This window comes from Prorops nasuta, unplaced genomic scaffold (assembly GCF_024137725.1).
Source record: "Prorops nasuta isolate Cenicafe-Biocafe unplaced genomic scaffold, Cenicafe_Pnas_1.2 PNAS00006, whole genome shotgun sequence".
In the NCBI taxonomy this organism is placed as follows: domain Eukaryota; kingdom Metazoa; phylum Arthropoda; class Insecta; order Hymenoptera; family Bethylidae; genus Prorops; species Prorops nasuta.
The window spans coordinates 6,352,810-6,369,115 of NW_027116803.1; the positions used below are offsets into that span (position 1 = coordinate 6,352,810).

A 16,306-nucleotide genomic window follows, 5' to 3' on the forward strand; every position below is an offset into this window, starting at 1 on the left:
CCTCTCTTTCTAGCAACGATCAACTCAATAATCTTTCGTGCCTGCGGAAAAGTAATTATTAATTAGCAGAGATTTGTAAATAAAACTCATGTTGCAAAGAATAAATTTTCAAGATGATATTTTATCCTAAAGCTTTGTGTAATTAAATAAAAATATTTTACTCTTGAGGAAAAAGATAATCTTTGCTTTTTATTGGAGAGTAAATTTATGGGCTTTTAAAGAGCAAAAATGTTGCCTATTTGGAGAGAGAAAGAGGGAGGACGAAGGATTTCTGTTAAAGCAGGAACTCATTAGCAGCAAAAAAAGGGATTTTTCAAGTTTATTAAAAAAACACCGATACTTGGAGATAATTCAGATATTCTTTAGAAATATAATATAGATTTTAAGTAAATTCTGAAAATCAGGTTACTCGTTGCAGTTTGTACGTAAGACTTGCCGCGTTATAGAGATCGAGGTGTGGAGATTAAAAGTGGAGCTTTCTCTGATTAGACGGATGCATCTGTCGTTAAGGGAACAAATGGTTTCCAGGAGGAAGGACTTTGTCCAAGGCGACGAATGGCTGGAGCGGCTAAGCCGACATTTTGACCGATTGCCCACGTTGAAAGACCAGCCTCTTGACAAAACGCTTTGTCTCCGACAATTCCCACTTCTTTATGCACAACGCAAACTCCATCCTTGCCAGCTAGGAGTTAGCTCCGAAATTCACCACTATACCTCCCATTTCTCACGCTTGTCTCGTTTCGCAACTCTTCTCGCGAATGCCTCAATAAAATCAAATATTTCAACAAAACGCAATAATAAAATTGGAAGATAATAGAAATTTCCCGAGGAGAAGCGTACTTTCCAGTTATTCGATATGATAAAGCGGATAGCATCGGATAGAAAGTTAATTTTCAAGCTTAAAGGAAAATTTCGTTATTCCTCGAGGGAATGGATATGATTGAAGTGGATATTTAACGAAAACTAACTGGACGTTATTTTCTACGGTAGATTCGGTCCTTCCGGCGCTATATCAAGAAAGAAATAATTGGCTTCTCTCGTTCTACCTGATTTCCTATTGCCGCGGAGCGTCCATTCCGTATACCTAGCTGCGCTATATACGATTCAATTTTAATCCAAGTCTTCCTACAGGCTTGTCGATATCGGAATTTCTGACTTCCTCTCTTCGATTTTCTCTCCGCACTGGCTAGTCTGATTAAATCTTATTGTAACTACTGCCATCATACTCGCTATTACGTGCCTGCAGTAACCTGCTGTTTTTTCCCCACAAATATAAATTCCTCGACCCTATGTATACACGCAATTACAGTCCTTCGATCCGTATATATATATATATATATATATATATATATATACGCGTGTAATAAACTCGGTTTTAAATCATGAACCATGGGAATGGCTCGATTTTGCTGAAAAGCTCGTTCATCGCTCCAAAGCTCCCTCGCTGAAATTGATATCTAATTAATGGTAGAAACACGTGATGTTTTTTAGTAGGTGCATCGTGATCCGGTAACGGTAATTATGGTAATCTTGCAATAAAGGTTATTGTTGCCACCGGATTATGCAAATTTTCATTATGCTTTGCTAATGTATCGCCTAAAAGTCTCTCTAATGGTATTTCCCCAACTAAATTAAATTTGCCAAACTATATACTACATCCTTAAACGCGTTAACCGGCAAACTTACTGCAAGCTCAAACTCGCCGATCTGCGCTGCTTGCTCGAGTGATTTTTCGAATCCTCGCAATATTATGCTTAATGGAAATTTTACTTTAACGAGGATGATCCGTTAACCGTGGAAAACTTTGGACAGTGTCGTGGCTCTCAGCGGCAAAGAGGATATTCGAAAAAGAGAAAAGTTCAGCAACCAGCATATACGGGCGAACAAATGGAGACACTCTGCGACTCTTTAGCCGCTGCTCCACTCGGTAATAAGACTTTGTTTGCAGAGAAAAAAAGTAGTAATTAAACGAAGAGCCAGCAATTTAGCTTGAAAGACGAGATTGCGAGACGGGAAATTCACGAGGCAACACAGCAAGATAAAACGATGCCTGGAAATCGCCTGCATGTGCATGTCTCCCAGTAACATTTGTTATAATTATATCATGTTTAATTCGCACAAAACTTTCTCTATGCAATCTCTAACTTTCCCCTCGAATCTCCATGCAGCCACACCTCGCGCGCAGGCTTTATTAATTATCCGCACGCGGCTCTATTTTCCAAATCTATCCTGCACATCTTTCGTCAATTTTACCTGTATTTAAAACCTCTGCTACTAGTACTATTATTATTATCGGATAGCTGCTCCAACTCCTGTGGAAATCATATTTTGTCGGTTCTCTATGAGCGAATAAAATAGTCCCAGCTGGTAAAGCGATATTTCCCAGTTGGAGCGATATTTTCCCGGTTGCAGGAGCGAGGTGAGGGCGTTTCTGATTCAACGACCCCGCACCCACCCTCTGGCAATATTCCACAGCAAATATCCTATTCCTAAACGGAGAACCTTTTGTAAGGCTTCGTGGCTGTTATACGCTTTTAACAATTTTCTTACCTCATTAACCGGTCTTCGTTACATCGTCGAAACAAAAGACCTGGCAAATTTACATGTCCTATATATATATATATATATACAATAATTAATTATTTTTATCGCTCGTGTAACGTGCCTTAAATTGTGCCACCATGCACGCGTACATACCGCACCTATATATGCCAAAATAGTAAATTATACTCATACATATATTATTTTCCAACGTATACACATGCACCTATACATTTATAGCTCGGCAAGTTAGTAACGTTGCCAACGTAATAATGAAGCATTCCTGCGACTTTATACTTGGAACGACGAACATGCTTCCAGCAAAGCCATGTTGCGTTTCGCAACGAATAACCGTGTTCGATTAATTCACTGTAAAATATGTAAAGTGCATTTTTACTGGTTGTACCAAACAATCTCATAAGCTGTGCTGCTCGACTCGGCCATATTTTTCCCCTCTCCGCCTCTTTTTCTAATCTCGCCACTATTTAACGAGCCTCCCATTGAACGACAAAACGAAGAAGCTTGCAAGCTCGCGGCTAAATCTCGGAGATTCTTAATTAAGCAAGTTTTTTCCACTTTAACCGAGTAGCCTGGGAGAATCTATTAAAGGAACGATTAAAATCCATTGAAATTAAATTTCAAAATTTATCAACACAGTTATTCACTCGCTACTTTTTTCTCTCCTAATTGAAATACTTCAATATTCCAAAGCGATTGGAATTTCGAATATTTTCCATTTCATTCGCTCGTGGGAAAATATTAAGTTTGAGGAAAACTCTCGCTAATCCTGTTTTTCTTTCGCCAATATGAACTTTTTAAAAATTACCTTTCTACTCGTTTCGCTAACTCGTTGGATGGATCAAACAAATTTTGTCAACCGAGGAGGATAACGAAAACTGTAAAAGCGAGTAGAAATATTAAGAAACTGGGGGAGCTGATAAATCAACGAAGGGAAGAAATTCGTGTAACGAGAGAAGTTTGGTTATCGTAAATTTACAGGCTGATATTTGAAATTGAATTTCTTTGGTATAATCCCGAAGCTAACGACGATATCGTGTAAAGTGAGAATCAATGGGAATTCAAACTTGATTTCCAATCGAGTGAGAGAGAGAGAGAGAGAGCTATAATGTATGAAGATAGAAAGCTGCAAAGTGCTACAACAATCGATAAGAGTCGATTCGATTAAAATATCGATTTTAAGTCTTAAGATGAATTCTCATCGAGGCACTCTCTGCTCTATTGACTTATTTAATTATCTCGGTATAAATTCATGGCAGATGCAGCATAAAGAATATCTCTTTGGAGTATCATATATCGTGCACGTAGACAGATACCACGAGGCGATTCTCATGATTCATCGATTCGCAGCCAGCGTCTGCTGGTCTATTTCTCATCGCTAATTTTATTTATCACGACTCGTCCTTGCGGCTTATCGAAGGAATATGACGAATATTTTTTTTATTCCGATATTCCTCGCAGAGGAAATAAATGATCTATCGAACGCGAAAGTGGAAAGAATCTCGTGGAAAGAAGAGCGTCGTTGAAAATGTAGCACATTTATTATCCTCCTTCAACTTTTGTCCTTTCCCACCTAAAACTTCTTAAAAGACCCTCGGGACTCTCCAAAATCATCCCTAGTTCAAATTATCCCGGCTCCTTAATGAAAGTATGATTGATGTCTAGTGTATATATATATATAATAATACAGCCATGTAATTGCTTTTTTCACACAAAATATTCTTCGATAATTAATCATCGACCAGCCTCACGAGTTTTTGTCTGATGTGCGCTTGTGTACGCGTTTCTCTTGCCTTTTCACAATATTGTGCACACACACACACATATACATAAAGAGAGAACACGAGAGAACGAAAGAAGGGCTCTAGTCGAAACTTGGTTCGGAAGGTGTCTAACGAGATGAGGGCCGTGCACTTATTTTATTCTTCGCCTCGAGATTCAATTCCTTAAAATGCAAGGATGTGGTAACTTTCTTAAATTGTTTTCTCGCTGTTTTCACGCTGCTAAGATGGTCCGGCTCTAAAGTTTAGGAAAATAAAATAAATTCTACCGAAAGCGCGCGAGTCAAATGAAATCTGCCAAGTAAATTTCATTAAGCGTGATTCAACATGACAAAAATCTCCACGTGCCATTCCAAGTCCCGGAATTATTCCAACACGTACATCCCATTTTATGCCATTATATATAATAAAATATGACAGTCGCTGAATAATCAACGCATTATAATTAGCAAGCCGTGATAAATTCAGATTTCATCGTTAATGCAATATATAACGGTGCGAAAAGTACTTTGCAACATCATTAGCAATGCACTTTAATCTCTACAGCGCGAGTACGGAATATTTATAAATCCTGACAATAATTAAGTAACAAACGAGTGGTTTTGATATACAATGGATGAGGAAAAAAATGATTTTTCCGTTTCAGAAAACTTTTGCAAGCCACCGTGAGAGCGAATCGAACGGGTCACTTTCTGTGGGTTGGCAGCGACTCCTGGGGGGCGAAAGTTTATCCTGTAAGGGATCAGGAATTCGCCGCGGAAGGTGCCATCACAATTTTACCTTACAGGACAGCACTGAAAGGTAGGTCGGTCCAATAGAAAATGGAATTCATCACTTTGCAAAAACACAGGAACGTCGCGTACCATCCCGAAGGATAATTCTGGAAAATAGCTTTCCTCCCAATCGTCAATGGACCATTCTCGTCCATAGAATTTTTCCAGCGCGATTTTCACTCGACGAGGTCGTTCCATCGATCCCAAAATGTCTGGCAGCCTCCATTGTGTCGACTTTGCACTTTTCTTTACACTCTCGGCCTCGATGGTCACGTCGAAACTACTTTATCGTACCATTTACTCGCTTCCCAGCAAACATACTTTTACCCACACGGAAGGTTTCCCGTGGAAAGCCCCCTAGGAATGTGATTCTTCTTTCCTTTTTATTTTGTTTATCGAAAATCGTGTGGATTTTTCTTCGCCAGGGTTCGATGACTACTATCTGAGCCTGAGGCCACGAATGGGCAACGAGTGCGAGGGTCAAGCGGAGAGCAACAAACCACATCCGTCGTTACCAGGGAAGATGGTGAACTGTCGGAATATTTGGTTTCGAGAGTTCTGGTCTCAGCATCACAAGTGCAGCTTCAACACGAACGTAACTGCTGGGACAGCTCGTTGCACAGGCACCGAGAAACTCATCGACTACGAGCAGGAGGGTCTCGTACCCTTCGTAGGTAACGTATCAAAATCCTGACGAGAGAATCGAACGATAAACGTTCGCCTGGACATTTGATTCTGTCGCGTTTCACGCGTCCACACGTGTCATTCGATATTTCTTTCGTTTCTCGAACGATTTGTCCTTTGGAAGAGGTGATATATATAAGAACGATGTTTTGCTGTGTTTTTGGAAATTTGCTGAATAAACTGTCAAAACGAGATGTTTAGAATTCAAAGATTTATTCTATTGCACTTGATGATATAAAATTATTCTTTTATTATTAACACGAATTATAAGGGTTTCTTTTTCATTTTTTTTCTGCTGAAATCATTTAAAAGAGATCAAATGTAATGGTAATTTAGGTTTTGTTTATTTAATTCTAATGAATTAATTATAAAAGCGAACACTGGAATCAGAAACTGAGGGATAGCCATAAATCATTGCACTATTCGTACAAATTATTAATGTTTTCTTATAATTTATTATAAAAAGTACATTATACTATCAACCGCGAAAAATATAAAGTTTTAACCGATAATATTCGAGAATGACGAGTATACAGTGTGTGGAATTTTCGTGGCAAAGAGGAAATGATAGGGGAAAATTTACGAGGGCAATCGAGGCTAAGGCGAAGGTTCGTTCGTGCCTTATCACGTGAGATTCGACGAGATTATCGAATCGCACGTGGCCATATCTCTCGACCCTGAAAGTCGTACGAGAGCGATGATCAAATGACAGAGAAAGGACGATTCTCACGTGTCAACGAATTTATGTCGCCAGTCTTATTCTCTCCCTGGAAAATAATAGGGGATCGTTCGTTCCTAACGAAAAACCATTCATGTATCGTAGAACCTAGCAAAAACATTTTCTCTTCTTCAGCGCAAAGAATAATCGTCTTTCCGAAGCGACTCGAAACAGCAGAATTGCCTCGTTTCATCGAGACTCGCTTGAAAAAACGCGTTAATCTTTTGCCGCTGGTAAAACTTGTCCGTCGCGTATAGATAATGTCGTTGATCGACAAAGAGGCCGACGCGAATGAACGCTTGAAACAATTAAAGCCCCATAAAAGGAAATGACCAGTGGGGACTGTGCAGGGTCGAGAGTATCGAGGCGAAGCTCGATTAAAAACAGCTACGAGCGTTTTGATCAAAGTCGACTTACTATCAAGATCCTGGCTCACTCCTGAATCGTCATTCTCTCGCACCGTTACGACTCATCCTTCCTTTATTTCACCCTCCGCAAATTCCCATCCCTTTCATTTTCCCACTTCCATCGGTCCCCTTTTATCCCGTCACGCTCGGGCAAATTTTCAACCAAACTTCCACTACCTCTCACGCTTTAACAAGCTTCTGTTTCCAAGCGAAACATTTTTTTTTTCACCCCATTGAGAGTAATTGAAAAAAAGAGACAAGCGTTTTGAAAAATACAGCGATATCCAGTCGAGGAGCACAGATATATATATAGCTATATGATGGATCAACGAGTCTGGTTTTTGCAAGGTTGGCCCGAATCGAATGGCGAAAATTAGTTTGGTGAAATTTTAATGAGAATGGACAGTGAGAGAGTGACGTTCGGTGTACCGTTGTCAAGCAGATGTTATTAGGAAAACTGGGACGGGAACTCGGCCCTCGGTATAATTCGTGTCCTAACGCAACACGTCAATCGTGGAACAACATTGATCAGTCCCGAATGAGCTCGAACAATGCTTCAAGAGTCTCTTTATTGTTGGCCAAATGAAAACGTCACCCGTATATACTATACATATATATATATATATATATATATATATATATAGCATAGATAGATGATGGCTATAAGAAAGGGCTCGCGATATCATTGGAGAACGCTGGGGAACAATGAAGCGAGACGAGCTGAAATGTAAAGGGGAATGAATGAGTTTTATGAGAGGTTAAGCTAGGTGCTTTTGTTTATAAGAAAATATCATTATTTCCAGTGGATGCTGTTTACGCAATGGCGCACAGCTTGCATAACGTCATCGAGGACGAATGCGTGGTGACAGCTGGGACCTCGCACCACCTCTGCGAAGCCTTGAGGCCGGCTCCGGAAGGCCAGCGACTGCTCCAACAAATCAGAAACGTCAGTTTTATCGGTGAGTCCTCCAATATCGCGAGATCCTCAAAATCCTGATAAAAAAAAATCCTTTTAATTTTTTACTCTCGAACCCGACTGCCCATCCACATTTGCACTCTCGCATCGGGATCCCCCTAGCTGTCCAGGATGATGAGATTCCTCTCCAGGTCGTTTTGATTGAACCTACGGTACATATATATAGTATATGTGCCTGTGTGCGAAAGAGAAAAGTTAAAATTGCCAGAAGGTAAAACTGGGATGATTATTACCTTGGCGAGGTGGTAGCAGACCTTCGTATCTATTCTCGTACAACTGCACCGGAATGAGTTGGAAAAGTAGTGCAAACGAGGCTGCTGGCTTCTCATGAAACGGCAATTAGCAATCAGCAGCTTCTCGCGGACCAACGGATTTCGCCAAACTCGTTTACCAATAAAGACTTTCCTAGCTGACTCTCTGACATTTTTATTAACTTTCGAACAAACAATGCTGGACTCTGGCAGTTTAACCAGACACTCGTGTGTGTGCGCGCGCGATCGCGCGCTCTCAGAAACAACCAATCAAGAAGCAAGAATTTTTCCCCGATCGGTTTTTGCTAATTAACGCGACGTTTCATTCACTTTCCTTGCAACCGGTACTCGACGGTCCTCCACCCCACTCGATATTTGCCAATTTAATTTAATTCCCAGCTAAATCGACAATTATCTCGTAATGCCTATTGAGCGTGTGGAATTAATTACCATTAACGAGTGCATATATAGTTGACCAGAATTTGCAATAATTACTAATTGGTCGTGTAATAGTAATTTTGTAAAATTTATCGACGATATTGTAGGTTGTGATCGAGATAATTGGATTATGACAGAGTTTCATGCGTGCTGGTCATCGCGAATGGGCGGAATGCCTCGATCCCTTAGCATGCGAATCGCTCAAATTGCCGGGAGAAATCTCTACGTGTAATTCATGGTTTGCTTTGTCGTCACCTTTGTCGAAAGCACAATTTACACATCGACTCCAAGTCACGAATTCTAACGCTCTATTTCCTGTCTCAACTTGTATATATATATATATATATATATATATATATATATATATACGTGTATATATATATGTATATGGTACTGCATATTGTGCAGATGCAACTATATGTATCCACTTTAAACGATTCGAGCCTGCCAATACACCGAGCAGCCAGCTTCCTTTCAGTTTCATTATTAACAGATGGATTTTAACCACGAATGTATGTTCACCATTTTTTCTTATTCGCTCTGTTACAACTTTGTGTTACAATTTTTAGAACTCCCTCAAACTCCCAGTACACCGATCGTTATTAAATTTTCATGATCCATAAATGCACGTATGTGTTTAATTATACTACTTTTCATGGTAACGCTGCCTATACTGTGGAAAGATGCCGAGTTGAATTAACTTATCAGTAACGGTAATTTAAACGTGATTTCACAACGTTCCCATGCATGAATCTAACAGGTTATACAGTGAACTAATTTGCAGAAAGCTAATCAATATTGGTACTAGCATATTGGAGTGTATCGTAACTTTGCAACTGAAATTCGAATGCAAGTATTTAGATTAATGTCGGAACCGCTTCATGCATAACCAATTTTCTCCAAACTTTCCCTGATTACCATTAGAGGAAAAAATCACTCGATAGAAAAGCCAATTCATTAGTATTTCAGACTTCGCCACGAAAGGCTTCCGGTACTCTTTTTTTTTTTTTTTTTTTTTAGGAAATATATAAAAAATCGTCGAGTGGTGTTTGACGAATTTTTCTCGCTCCTATATCGATGGTCGACACGGTCGACACTTGACTTGGATCGGGCAAACCGTTGAAATACAGCGATCAAAATATCGAAGCCTTGGCTTCCAATGGAGATTCTTCGATAAGTTATTCGATTCACGAAGAATTCCATTATTCCACAACAGTGTTTTCCATGACGAAATTTAAATTCAATTTATAATTGAATTCGAGCTCCACCGGGGTAGGATTTATTTATACGAGCAGGCTCCACGCGTGTACATTCACAATTTTTTGTTCTTCCCTCCACCGTGTCCTGCCGAGGGATCAATTTTTTCTCCCGGAAATTCATTTCTCCACTGCAGAAATTAGCGAAGAAACGTGATCGGACGTCTAATCGTATCCCTCCAATGAGATTTAACGATAACAATTAGCAAATGCAAGATGTGGCAACAATTTTAAGCGCGATCGTTCTTGCCATTTGCACGAATTTTCATCATTGGGTTGTTAGCAATACTCGTCCCATCAGGACTGGCGTTAATCCTCCCTCGAAAGATCCACTTCCGGAAATGTCCAATTTCGCTAAGTAGCCCTTACGAGGGACAATAATAACGCCAGCGATTGCCGATTAACCGACCTAAATAGAAAGGGACTACGAAAAGACAGACATTCCATTTTCTCGTATCGTAAAAAATAACCCTAAATCCCTCGGATCCTGAAAACCTTATATTTACAAATGTATGGGGGGGGGGGGGGGGGCTAAAAAAATTAACGAGAAAAGGAGAGAAAGTGCTGATAATAGAGAATCGTATATTTGAGATAGGAAAAAAAGAGCAGGGATGAAGAATCAAGGAGAGTGGAGGAGAGGAGCAACATAAGGCGAACAAGTGGTGTGGCATAAAACAGATTCGCCGCAAACGGTAGGGACCAGGGTGGATCGAGTCATTTGAAAAAAAAGGCAGTAATAGGAAAAATATAGGGGCGTTACGGAGAGGAAATGCCATAAGGATTTCGGTATCAGAAAAAGAAGCCGAAATGGGGAAGGCCATAAAAAATGACAGGATGAAGCAAAGGGGTCTAAGGGTATTGGGCGTCGATGAGGGTTCTCGTGAATGCCAGTGGAACGAGTACACACTTGGTCAGCCAACTTGTCTCGAATGAGAAGCAGACAGAAATTAGGTCCCCCCTTTCACACACACATACACATATACACGTACAAACCCAGTACACTGGTTGTTCCTTTTACTATATACACACTACACGACCTTGACTATAATAAAATCACTAGAGACAAATCCCACAGAAACTGCCAATATTTTTGCCACGCTTATATTTGTTTGTTTGTCGATTCTTTGAGTACTGCGCGAAGTCTGAATCGGTTTGGCTTTGCCTCCAAGTGCACTTAATAGCAATTGATCTCCTGGCTGAAGCCACCGAGTAATACAGCTATATTTCTTTCATTGCTCGTGTACACGACACTCGACGCTTGCTCCTCTTTCTCTCCTAACGTCAGCCTTTGAAGAATCCACCCTGTGCCTCGAAAATACTCATCGTGTTTTTTTTAGACTCCGCGTAATTATTCCTTGTACTATAATTTTATATATTCCAATTGAAACTTTTTAAATAAATAAGATTTATTTGTTTCTTCGAGTTCTCCAGTGTTTGACTTATATAATTTTGCGAAAGTTCGAATAGCTGAATATTTCCCGAGGTTCCTGTACACCCGTTTAAAAAGGAAATATAAAAGCGAAGGACGACGAGTCGCGGCAGAAAGCGTCGTTAAGCAAAGTCAGCGGCAGTTACTTGGCAATTCTCACCACTTCTCTTTACTGCCGATTCTCTCCTGGGACTGTGAGATTTTATCGAGTATCGTGCCGTTATTTTAACGTCAATTGCCTTCATCACACCCGACTCCTGTTGCGTAAAAACTTATGAGCCAATCTCGACATTTTCCACTTTTCCCCGTTGATACAATAAAGCGTATAAATCAAAACGCGGGAATAAAGAAAAGCGCGGGTTCCACCAATGACCGAGCTCGAGCGAAAATGCAGCGAATTCTATGACGTGAATTTTATTCAAATCGACGAGGAATTTTAAGTAATTGGCGATACCATTCGAATGAAAAGTCCAGATGAAAAATTAAATTAACCTTTCGTCGGACCATCGTAATATTTTATTTAGACTTTTTCATTTCATCTTCTTGCCCTTCGTGCTTCTCAAACTGCCGGAAGTGAATTATTAATCGGCCATTCGTGGAAAGAAAAGATATCCTGCAGATTTTTTCTCTCAGGAAAGAACGTGATTGCGAGTAGTATATATAAATGAAGTATTTGGAGGAACGATCTCCTGAGAAATGAAACGAGAGTTAATCAAAAGTATCGAATGAAAGTTTCATGAATTTCATTCTTCGCCAACGTATTCATTAATAGTTTTTGCAAGAATTTCCGGTCTTCCTGCTGGAAGAAAGCGGAATTTCTGCTTCGTCCATGCTCTATCTGCGCTCGTTGGATAGTTCTTTTCCAATGAATTTTCTGGCATTCCTTCTGTACGCTACGGTCGAGCTAGGTGGGACAGAGTCGAGCGATTCTATGATAGATTTCCTTTGAAACTATTTGCCGAATTTCCCGGGAGGCTTAATGCCCCTTTCCCGGGGGAATCGACTCTTGAAAATGCCCGCGAGAACCCTCTCCCAAGCAATATTGCCCTCATATAGCCACTATAACGTCCATGGTATGTATGTACTATACAAAGTTATAACTTTAATAAAGCTACTGTTTCGAAAACTAAATTTTCCCATTCTCCACTTTAAGGAAATTAGAGGCACAAAGTTTATTAAGAGCTCAGAAATCTTGGCAAATGAGGCGTTCGATTTAATCGAGACACGTGGCTATGTATAAATAAACTTTCTGAATTTCCATGAAAAACTGATTTTTCTTTCATCGAGGTTAATTCTCCATATTTGTCAGACTTCTGGTTGTGCTTTAAAGGGCATCGAGTGAGAATCTTTTTATATTGTAAATATGTATAAGAAGGATGTAATGCGATATAATTTTAAATTTGGCAAAAATTACTTCTTATGGAATATTTTGCTGTTTTTTGTTCAGGTCGCCAAGGAACTGAAATTAAATTCAACGCAGATGGCGACGCTTATGGCTTCTATAATATTTACCAATACCAACGAAAAGAAGACGGTCGTTTCGACTATACCCTCATTGGCACGTGGAAGGAGATGTGAGCTTTTACAATCCTATTATTTGGTTTATTATAGCCAAATTGTCTTTCTCTCTCTCTCTCTCTCTCTCTCTCTCTATTATCTTTAATAGACTTACCCCAATAGACTGCATGCAATTCATCATTATAGAATTATTTTCGTTATAAAAATCAAACTAGATATACTCTCACATTTATAAAATTTTAGTCAAAGCTCGCGATGAAGAGAAAAAGTTGTGGAGCACTTGAGAAGTACATATATACATACGCTCGCATAGAAAGTGGAGGAATTCTAGAGATAGTGATTAGGGAATTTAATTAAATCGTGGTGGCAGTAACTAAACCAATATTACTTTGCCAACTGCTTATTTGTCAAATTAAACGCCACCCTTTATACATATATATATATATATATATATATATATATAGCATAGAATACGTTACACGCTCATCAATCAATCTCCAAGAGATTTTTAATAATTCATTTCTTCATTTCAGATATCATATATATTTATTAATGCACGTCATATTCATTTTCAGCATTCCAGTATCAGTAGATATTCGAAAATTCAATAACCAAACATTCCAATTTTTGTTTCCCCAGACTAGACCTTCAGTCCAAGATACTAACTAAGTAAGAATGAGATGCTCGGTAGATTACAAAGGCAGGCTTTTAACAGCGATATTTGAACTTTGGCTTTTTTAGACTGGACCTGGACATCAATAGGACTAGATGGTCGGCTGGACCGGGCGAACTTCACATCCCACGTAGCCTCTGCAGCGAGAATTGTTCGATAGGCAGCGTGAGAAACTTCCAGGTGCGTAAGAGTCGAAACACCAAACACACATTATATATATATATATATATATATATAATACGTACATACGATATATATGCATCAACAGCAAAGAAGACAAGCTAGAAAATTTTCTCAATCGATCATTTTGATGGAAATGCAATTTTTCTGAGATAAATTCGACGTGAGAAGTATAGATCGCTCTAACCCTGTCGCACTTGATCTTCGAGCTAGAACATAACCGAATGGACTGTTTGGAACGATACTTGAGCATAATTCACTTTGCTCGTCGGCGCGACGATCCAATTGGGTCACCATAAGAGACTAGGAAAATCATAGCTCGCATCAGCTTCGCCTCCCTCATAGATTCTCGTTAAAAACGACGATCGATCCTTAAAGATGGCTGCCTTCATTTTCGACGCTCCTAATTATCTCCAGGTGGACCCCGTTCAATGATGAAAGATTGCTCGTAGACTCGATCGATTCCTCCACCGAAGTGTCCTCGCAACCCGTCAAAAAAAACATTCTTCGCCTTCCAATCCAAATAAAAGCAAACTTCTATGTGGGATCCACCCGCATCCTCCTTGATCCAACAGATTCATAACACGTCCGGGTAAAATAGCTTCTTCTCCCGAGAACATTGTATAATATTTATTTCTCTACGTAATATAGCTTTATTGAAAAATAAAATAAGGCCTATATTCTTGATTTAATATTCGGTGAATGGTGTAACCTGCTTCTTCCTTCGTCCAAAAGATTTATATCAAGAGGGTGAAATAGCTTTTATTCTTGTATACGGTGTAATACTTTTGTAACGTAATATATAGGTATATGGAAAAATAAAATAAGGTCTATTCTTATTGGTTTAATATTCGACGAGTGGTTTTCCTTTTAATTTTCAAAAGACTCGTGACTGGAGGGTGAAATAGACCTTTTATTCTCGTATATATAAAATACAATATTTTTTTAACATAATATACCTGTGTTGAATTGCAAATTAAGGCCTAATCTCGATACACTATGTACATGATTTTCTACTTGATTATCATTCGTATCTCATCGAGGAGCGTGACCCCCCTCGGAGCAATTGAAAATCTATTCGACGAACGGTCTTAAAACGTCTCGAGCTATTTCCAGATTCAACTTATTAATACTCGAGAGCAGATTAAGCGAGATTTAACGAGGAGATCCTCGCAAAAGCTGGCTGCCCCGGAGCTTTTCACACGAGAGTCTTGAAATGTGTTTTTCAAGGGTTTTCCTCGAATCGATGAAGCACTTGTCATCGCTCGAAAAGAAAAGACCTTCAGCGATCGACAATTTAATCCAGGCGAAACAATATTAGAAAGTTCTCCCGGTAATAAACTTTTTTCTACAAAACTCAACTCTTCCCCCAACCTATTAAATATATTCCAATTAGTTTACTTTGATTTTTTCCACCCTCGTCCAGAAGCTTCTATCTCAAATAATTCGACCCTCGTTCAGCCATTGTCATAGATTTTCCTTCCCCACACTGTCCTAACTCGCAGAATGGGTGGACAAGACATCCAGGTTCAAAGGTTTGTCGCGCGCGCGCGCGCGCGCGTGCGAATCCCAATATTTCTCTATTCTGACCATTTGCTTTACGGGAGCACGTACGATTGCAGCTTGCTCGAATCGTTCTGCGAAATTCGCTCGTTCGCAGCTCTCTACTACACACCCCTTTCCAAAAACAATTATTGACCAACGAGAAAGAATCACTCGTGCAATTTATCCAAGATCCTGCTTCGCTAAAAAAAGAAGTCAATTTGAAGAAAAACAATCCTGGACGAATACAGAGATAAAATGTTATTGCAAACGCTGCAAATAGATATTTGATTTTCACGTGAATTGACCAACTATTTTGGCCAGAAGGACGCCTGTTGTTGGAGCTGTATGCCGTGTGGCGACGAGGCTTACGTCTTCAACGATACTTGTAATAAGTGCTCGCCGGGCTACAGGCCAAACGAAATGAAAACTGGCTGCATCAAGCTAACCGCCGAAGTAATCCCATGGACCAACCCCTGGGCTCTGGTCCCACTAGTTTTCGCCTCCATTGGAATTCTCAGCACCCTTTTCACCACGGTGGTCTTTATCAGGTCAGTCGTTTCTGTGTATCGAAGCAGTAACACGATATTATATGCAAAATCGATAAAATTAAAATTCGCTGCAAGATTTTTTTAACGCAATAGACTCCAGTGAGATTTAATTGTACAGAGAATTTATAAAAATTTGAATTAATTGTGTAACAGGTACAATCGTACACCAGTCATAATGGCATCTGGCAGAGAATTATGTTACGTACTGCTGGTGGGAATTTTGTCTTGCTACGGGATGAGCTTCGTGATCTTGAGTAAACCGACTAGTTGGAACTGCACGTACCTGAGGATCGGACTGGGGCTGTGCTTGAGCATCTGCTACAGCGCGATCTTAACGAAGACCAATCGTATCTCACGGATCTTCAACCAGAGCACGAAGGGTACCAAGAGGCCCTCTTATACCTCGCCCAAAAGCCAAGTGGTGATCGCAATCGGTGAGTATACCACTCTGTTCTACCCTATATATATTTTTATCCAATCCAGTCGAGTAAAAGCTTCAGCTTCCTGCATCAATTATTTATTATAAAACGAATGGAACGAAGAAATATATATATATATATATAGCCACTT

The 16,306-nt window shown here is 39.7% G+C and overlaps 1 protein-coding gene across 5 annotated transcripts in view; it reads left to right on the plus strand.

Moving 5' to 3' along the window:
• LOC136774331 (metabotropic glutamate receptor 7-like) overlaps positions 1-16,306 on the plus strand; it is an 87,899-nt gene that overhangs the window by 69,101 nt on the left and 2,492 nt on the right. For 4 of the 5 annotated variants that reach the window (XM_066728550.1, XM_066728552.1, XM_066728551.1 and 1 more), the window contains 8 exons: positions 4,987-5,141; positions 5,539-5,787; positions 7,726-7,881; positions 12,720-12,846; positions 13,430-13,459; positions 13,532-13,643; positions 15,513-15,736; positions 15,890-16,170. In XM_066728550.1, coding sequence (XP_066584647.1) covers positions 4,987-5,141; positions 5,539-5,787; positions 7,726-7,881; positions 12,720-12,846; positions 13,430-13,459; positions 13,532-13,643; positions 15,513-15,736; positions 15,890-16,170 — 1,334 coding nt within the window. The remainder of the gene's footprint in view (positions 1-4,986; positions 5,142-5,538; positions 5,788-7,725; positions 7,882-12,719; positions 12,847-13,429; positions 13,460-13,531; positions 13,644-15,512; positions 15,737-15,889; positions 16,171-16,306) is intronic. The other variant, XM_066728553.1, reaches the window with a different exon arrangement.